Below are 7,701 nucleotides of genomic sequence, written 5' to 3'. Positions count from 1 at the left end.
CAATCATTAGCCTAATGCATTGATTTCTTTATGTAATCATGTCCAACTTTGTGATCCTGTAAACACAAAACACCCCCTTTAATGTGTTTCTCTTAGCTGTACTGTACATTAGCATTAAGGATTTCCACCTAGGTTTCTTCTTTGGTGTTTGTGATGCACAATTCAGGTGTAGATTTAGACATGGACATGTCCCCATTTGGTGCAAATTATTATTTAATGCGTTTATTGATTCATTTTTTTAAATTGCTGTGACATGTGCTCTCTTCTGTAGGTCATTGACCAGGTCCACATACCGCATGTGTACTCAGAATCAGACCTTTGAACTAATCTTTGCTTTTCATGTCATTAGAAATAATCTACTGCCTAACAACAGTCCTGAAATAATTTTATAGCCTGGGAAATACTTTAAGGGGAGAAAAGTATTCTAACACTTTCGTTATTTACATTTATAGCATTTGGCAGCTGCTATAATACACATAATGTTTTATAATACACATAAAGGTGGCACATTTATCTTATTATAACAACTGACCAGTTGAGGGTTAAGAGCCTTGAACAGAGGCCCGGCGGTTGCAGCTTGGTGGACCTGGAATTTGAATTCACAACCTTGCAAATAGTAGTCCAGCACCATTGACCACTGAGCTACCACATTTAACATGCAGTACTTTCACTGTATATTTATAATTACTTCTATTGTCTTTTTACTTTTATTTTGTACTTAGTACTGGAACAATAAAGTCAATTTTTGCTATACACTGAAGACATTTGGGTTTGAAATCAAAAGATGAATATGAGACAATAGATCAGAATTTTAGCTTTTTTTCCCCCTGATATTTACAGCTAGATGTGATTTTACATTTAGATGAACATGTGCCTGACTGGTTTCTTGTTGGGTGTGGTCTGTTAGATTGATTGTGTGCATTTATTAAAAAAGATAAACCAACAACAGAAATCAGAGCTGTCTATGGGAGAAAAGCAAGACATATTAAAGCTGAGAAAAAAGGGAAATTCTACAAGCATTGGGCATAGCCAAAACAAAAATTTGGAATTTACTAAAAAAAAAAAAAAAAAAAGAAAAAAGACTGAAGTGGAAAAAATATGATCTACAAGCCTGGAAAATAATCACAAAAGAAAACTCGGTTTGGTGATGTTGGCCATTAGCTTGATGTACTTATGGCAAGAAAGAGATTTGCAACCAAATATTGTTCCTTTACTTTTGCTCACCTAAAATCTGGTGGTCTGCCACCAAACGTGCAATGTTCTAAGTTGTTTAATGTAATGAATTAGATCTCAGGGAATGAACACTGAAATTCTGATCCATAATCTTATCACCTGAGAAAATCTTATTGCTTCTTTCCATAGATGTCTCTTTAGATGTGTCATTTCCAACAGCTTTGCAACAAAGTGCTAATGCTTATTTCACTATCAGTTTATTTGTCAAACATACCTTTGTCTATGCTGATACATGAAGCAATGTGTGTGTATATTTGAATCCAAACACATCTGTAAATGAGCTCCTTGTCGTATAGATCCATTCAGTCATTAAGTTTATTTTTCCTAGTTGTTTTATTCGAATGAGAAAGGAATAGATTGCTTGTGACTGGAATACAGTACATACATGGTTACTATACAGCATCAGAGATGAATATGATGAAAATCTTCAATAGTATGTTAAAGTGGCATGCATCAAAAAGACCTCTAGGGCTTCCAAAAGATGAATTCACTATTGATCAAACTCCTATGTGGCTCTGGCTCTTAAACCCAATCAGGATCACTGTAAGGGACAATTCATTCAGAAAATTGAAAAATACTAAATTATGGAATACTGTATTTATAAAAAAAAACAAAAAAAAAACACCTCTTTACATTTTATTTGGACTCAAATATTGTTCAGCATATATTGAGTCTTGTTCTGAGTTTTATGAGAGATTTGCTCACTTTGTTAATTGTTTGTGTTCACATACACATTTGAATATGGGATGTTTCTGATTGTCTAACAAGCAAGTCTAGCTCCAATATGTCATGCTCTCATACTTTACTCTCTCTAGAAATGGTTCTTGCCAGTGTTAACATATCCAACCACTTCATTCTATAACCTTTACTTCATGGTCTATTTCTTTTAGCAAACCAGTTAGGTGCTAGCATATATTTCGACTTGTCCTTCCCAACTCATATGTAGGCATTTACTGTTTATTCAGTCACCTTAACATAACCCATGCTTTTACACAATCATTTCATTCTTTCTCCAAACTCAAAATGCAAAGTTATAGTTGCTCTTCAAGAATGCCACAATGAGGAGATCAGAGGTAATGTTCATAAGAGAAAATAAAGGAAAGCCAGAAAATGCATTCATGGAGAGTGACATTTTGTTCCCAGAAGCAGCAATGGTCTGCTTTCTCATTCACCACATCAAGCCATCACTCATTAAGTAAATGCACATTGTCCTTTCTTCCACGTGGCTCTGCAGCTCAGCTTATTTGTGGTGGTTTGGGATAGCTGGATATTTCTCTTCCTCTGATGCAGCTTTCATGCTCAGGTGTATTCTGACTTGCGGATGTAGGTGGAAGGTACATAGCCTCGCTGTCCTCCGGCCTCACCCAGCCACCACTCCTGGTTGCCATTCATGTCCTGGAACTCTAGGATTCTAACTCTCTGATTGGCTGAAATGCTCAGCTCATTTGAGCAGCGTGCAGTGAATGAATAAAGAGCATAATATATCTGAAAAAAAGGACAACAAAAAGTGAAAAATGGTAAGTAACGAGAAAAAGAAATTACACTTCCTATTACATTTTCTCAATTAAGAACATTAGGCAAAATCTGTTCTAATTAACCATGTTTACCTGATGGCCATCCAGCTCATGTTCAGGCTCTATGTATTTATCAGCAGAGTACTGAGGCTTCCTTTTTTGTGCTGAACACTCAGTGTTCTGTCTCTGCTGAGTGCCATAAGCTGTGTGCCTCTGAGATGCATAGTGTCTAGAGTTCTTATTGGAGCAAAAAGAGTCTGTCTCTGAAGAGTCTGAGTGTTCTCTGTGATTCGTTGGTGTAGTGTAACCGGAGTTAGAAGAATCTCTGTAATTCGCAGGATTTCGGTATAAAGGCTCTGAATAGTCTCTGTGATTGGCAGCATTATGAACAGAAGTCTCAGACAGTTCTTTCTGATCGGGGGAATTCCTGTAGGTAGAATCAGGGGTATCTCTCTGATTAGTCTGAGGGTAGCTTGGTGATGAAGCATCGATTTGGGGCATCATGTGTGAGGGGTTAGAGTCCTGAGACAGACATAGTGATGCATGGTTTGGAGTGTGACCTGACGAGAAGCTGACAGAAGATGTCTCATGGTTGAATGTCAGTGTGCTGTTGCTGTTCTGTCGTGAGAACACAGGAGAGGAGCCACCATATCCTGACTCAGTGGAAGACTGACTCTCAATAGAAACATCTGAATGGCTTTGTCGTGGGTTATAGGGCTTTAAGAAGGAGCTGTAAACAAAGCCCTTTGTGACTACGGGATAAGAATAAAAGCCAGAAGTTATTCCAAAAATCAAAAACATTAGTTACACAATGAATATAAAAACAAACAATAGTAAAAATTTACATTCTTAATTTAAATACTTACCACCATTATCTATAAGCCAGCGATTCTGACTTCCCATGGGGTCTTGCTGTTTGATGACTCCCACAATATCACCCTCCTGTATGGACACATCCAGGTCCTGGGCAGCATTAAAATTCCTTTCAGCCTGGTAGAGTTTCTCTGGGCCGTAGAGAGCAAGGAGTCCTGTCCGATGCTCGTCTGTCTGCATTATGGAATTTGGCTATACATGGAAAAAAGTGAGAATTTAATACTACTATATACACTGGGTGTTTGGGATTGATTGCTTCAAGTGTGTTTAACTCACAGGGTTTAGAAGTGGCTTCTTGGAATTCTGTTTCTCCAGGGTTTTCTTTTCGTAGGTTTTGCGTAGCGTGGGCAGGTTCTCTGGGAAGAAACTGAAGCTCTGTAAAAGCTGGAGCACTCTGCTGTGCTCTTCCTGAAACAGCGACACCAGGTTCCCCTCTGTGCCTCCTATACCCGACAGCTATCAGAAGTCACAAGACACAAATTATACACTCACATAATTTACTGTTAATAACATCATTTGTGATTTGTCTTGTGGTCGAGTTTTGGTGCTTCTAGTTCGGGCTTTAAAAAGATACAGCTTCTGGCATCTAACCTTATCTGAACTGTTTTGCTTTGAAAGTCATCTATTCCACCTGTTATATTTTTGCGTACCACTGCTGCCTTAACACATGTCTCTATTATCTTATGACCTATCCTCACCTGCATGAGTGGAGAGAGCTCTCCCTGTGTGAGAAACATGAAGTCTCTCTGTGCCTGGGCAAAGCCCCGCATACAGTTGGTGAAGAGCTCCTCAGCAGCCTGATGAAATTTGGGAAGCTCATCCAGCAGCTGGGCATTCAGGGCTTCGTAGTTGTTTCTTGCTGTTTGCAACTCTTCCTGCACACGTTTATCTTTCAGTCTCTCTGCTCGCTCCTTACAGTTATCGTAGTCAAGCAGCTTGTCAAAGCGTTTCTGGATCAGCTTGTGTGGACCAGCAAACATGGAAAGCAGCTGGTTGAGGGGAGAGATGACCAGAGCCTCCATCCTCTCTTTCTACTCACACACACAATGCCAAGATATGTCATAAATGCACAATATAACTTAAAAAACAAGACCGCATGCATACATTTGTGCAGTTATTTAAAGTGATGACAAGTTTTTTCACTCACAAATTCAGTGAACTGCTTGTCGCTGATACACCGATGGGCTCGTTGGAAGCGCTCAGGATCCAGATTCTTATGTCGCTCTGTGTAGATATCACAGAAACTGATGGCTGACAACACTTTCACGGAGGCTGACTCCTGGTAAGCAACATCAGAAAAACATCAGAAAAAAGTCTAATTCACTGTACCACTTGATTCAGCTTGTCTAATCAATTAAAATGAGTGTTTGAATGCTGAAGAAATATACTCACCCTTATGTGTTGCAGATAAAGAGAGATATCCCTGATAAAGGACTTGATTAATCTTTCCTGGAGTCTAAATCGCTTCTCTGCCTCATCAAAAGCTTCATCTTTAATCTGAAAAAAGTCAAACAAGGGTAAACAACAAAATAGTTTGCAGATGGAGTTCTAAAATGTGGATGTGCTATTAAAGTGACATGATTATACCTGTGGTGCAATTCCAGTCAAGTGCTTTAGGTGACTGCTCACTCTGTTTGACTTCTTGATGATGGAGTGCATGCTTAGTTTTGAGATCTTGTCGATGAGTCTGTCCTCATCCCCTTTGCGGTACTTCACCACTATAAACAGTAGAGGGCAGTCTGGCATTAACACTGAATAACAAATGCATGGTTCTGCAATGGTTTTCACAAAAAAAAAAAACAGGGAGCACCAAAGTTCAGATTGTGGTGCACATACTGTACACATACCCAAGTCCTTTCTTCTTTTGTACTCATTGATGTTGACGTTGATTCCTTTGACAGATGACACTGCATCTGCAAGCTGCTTCCTGTCATGGTGTGACTCTGGTGTGGCATTTAAAAGCTCCATGAGCAGTAGTGGATAACGCATCACCCTCTGTACAGGCTTTATTAAGAACGAACCCAGATTTATGTAGTTGGCCTTTCCCCTAAGAAAAAAACAAAGAGTTTTATAAGACTTTCTAGTCAATACAAATCGACCTGCTTCATTGTAATTCTTTTACAGTGGGTGACAGTTAAGGAAAGCTTCTAAAATGGTATATTTTAATCACTATATTGGTAGAATAAAAAAAACAAGGTGATGAACTGCATGTTACAGCAATTTTTTCAATTCGGTGGAAAAAACAGAATTCAGTGTTATATTGACCACCAATGATACCAAATTATATATATATATATTGTAAGAATTGTGTACAAGGTATTTTTTCCATAGTTCCTCAAGGAAACAAAATAAACAGCAAAATTCACTGGGATTAGTAATTTGCTTAGAGACTGTGTTAATATTTAAATCACACCGCCACACAGCTTTATGCCCGCTGGCAGTAAATTGAAAAGAAAAAAAAGGTAAAAAGAAAGAAAAAAAAAACATTTCACTTGGGGTTAAATTCTGACTTGACATATTATGCATGTGTACAAGTTAAGTATCTAATTCAAAGTTCTAAATAAGTGCGATCTGATGTCAAGTCAGAAAACAGCCCTAACAAGAGACAAAACAAAAATACAGTACACAGAAAAACCACTGTGAGTACACAATCCCCTTGGCTGCACACACACAACAAACAGGTTATGAGGGTTAATAAACACCATGCATGCTGTCAGGCACTTCACATGCAGAAGCTTGTTTAGACTTACCACTCATGGTATATGGTTCTGTCAGGAAGAATGGAGAAAAGAGAGAAAGACGGGACAAAACAGATTATGTCTTATGCTTCTATGTTTGCAAATTAGACACTACTGGCTAGTCTAATGATCACACAAAGCATTAGATATTACTTATTAGATTTTGGTATTGCTTTAACAGAAACTTAAGGTTTAGTGATTTGCCCTTCCTCCAATATCGAGACTGAAGTAAGAAGCAACCATCACAAATACAAAAGAAAATAAACTACTTTGAGTTAGTTCAATAAACTTTCAGTCGCCAAGACAGCATGTGGCATCAGTGACTCAATTTATAGGTGCACTAATGCACTACTGGCCTCACTGCTTACCCACTGAGTGAAAAAATTAAATGTCAGCTTCCTATGGCCTCAAAATCTCACATGGTTCACAACTACTTTCAAAAGAACTCAGCGGGAGAGCCAAGTTCTTTACTGACAGAAGCTCAGATACAGTAAAACAAAGCTGTGCCATCTCTAACAGCTTTAACAGCCAAACACCCTCATTTACAAATAGTAATGTTAAAAACATTGGTGTGCTTTTCCATTTCTCTTGCAAGCTGTGTTTATAAACGGAAAATTCCAAATGAACTTGATTAATTAAAATAGACTATAAAATATGTTAGCGAGAAGCCTGACAAGCAGAGTGAAATAAAGCGACTCACATTCACTGGTTATACTTTACTACATTATGACAAATTATAAATGAGTCAAAGGGCAAAACCAAGAGGAAAATGTCTTAAACTTGTTGATAACATTAGACATCACACCATCATTATTTGCCAACTTATATTTACTTTTGTCAAGTTAAACACCAGATGACAAGGAAGACTTTGGGCATTTAAACTGTACAAAAAATGACCAACACAAGTAAGATCTTTGTGTGTATACATAGAATCATCAATAACATTTGTTTTGTAGGTGTAGGCCTAAGTTCCTGCACATTAACATGAGCACTACCATTAAATGATGATCTCACACACAGGACTGCCTCTTTTTAATAAACAAAACCATTAAATAGCAACTTATCGCAACTATCATGGTCATGCTTCAAACATGTATTGGTAGTTCTATAAATCTAAATAAATCTTTTCTCTGACCAACCTGAGGTTCTCCAGGCATTCCAGCACCTGTTTCTGAATGTTTTCATCTTTCTCATAGGACTCCAGCAAAGCAATGGCATCATCATGATTCTGACAGTAGACCTTGTACACGTCTTCCAGCTCTGATTTGAAGTCCAAGAACACTTTTCCTAAAGAACAAATGATACAGTTAATAAATAGTATATTTTAAAAATAAGGTTTGTGC

The 7,701-nt window shown here is 37.9% G+C and overlaps 1 protein-coding gene across 3 annotated transcripts in view; it reads right to left on the bottom strand.

Moving 5' to 3' along the window:
- Positions 1 to 1,547: 1,547 nt before the first annotated feature.
- Positions 1,548 to 7,701, bottom strand: part of dnmbp (dynamin binding protein) — a 31,118-nt gene continuing 24,964 nt past the window's right edge. For 2 of the 3 annotated variants that reach the window (XM_060858030.1, XM_060858047.1), the window contains 11 exons: positions 7,498 to 7,645; positions 6,371 to 6,388; positions 5,468 to 5,667; positions 5,208 to 5,338; positions 5,013 to 5,117; positions 4,768 to 4,899; positions 4,319 to 4,651; positions 3,897 to 4,076; positions 3,614 to 3,812; positions 2,841 to 3,499; positions 1,548 to 2,718 (listed from right to left, as the gene is read on the bottom strand). In XM_060858030.1, the coding sequence (XP_060714013.1) occupies positions 2,533 to 2,718; positions 2,841 to 3,499; positions 3,614 to 3,812; positions 3,897 to 4,076; positions 4,319 to 4,651; positions 4,768 to 4,899; positions 5,013 to 5,117; positions 5,208 to 5,338; positions 5,468 to 5,667; positions 6,371 to 6,388; positions 7,498 to 7,645 (2,291 nt within the window). In that variant the 3' untranslated portion in view covers positions 1,548 to 2,532. The remainder of the gene's footprint in view (positions 2,719 to 2,840; positions 3,500 to 3,613; positions 3,813 to 3,896; positions 4,077 to 4,318; positions 4,652 to 4,767; positions 4,900 to 5,012; positions 5,118 to 5,207; positions 5,339 to 5,467; positions 5,668 to 6,370; positions 6,389 to 7,497; positions 7,646 to 7,701) is intronic. The other variant, XM_060858039.1, reaches the window with a different exon arrangement.

The sequence above is a fragment of the Tachysurus vachellii genome, chromosome 2 (assembly GCF_030014155.1).
Source record: "Tachysurus vachellii isolate PV-2020 chromosome 2, HZAU_Pvac_v1, whole genome shotgun sequence".
Taxonomy (NCBI): Eukaryota; Metazoa; Chordata; class Actinopteri; order Siluriformes; family Bagridae; genus Tachysurus; species Tachysurus vachellii.
Note: the sequence above shows the minus strand (reverse complement) of the source record. Positions and strands in the feature narration are given on the sequence as shown.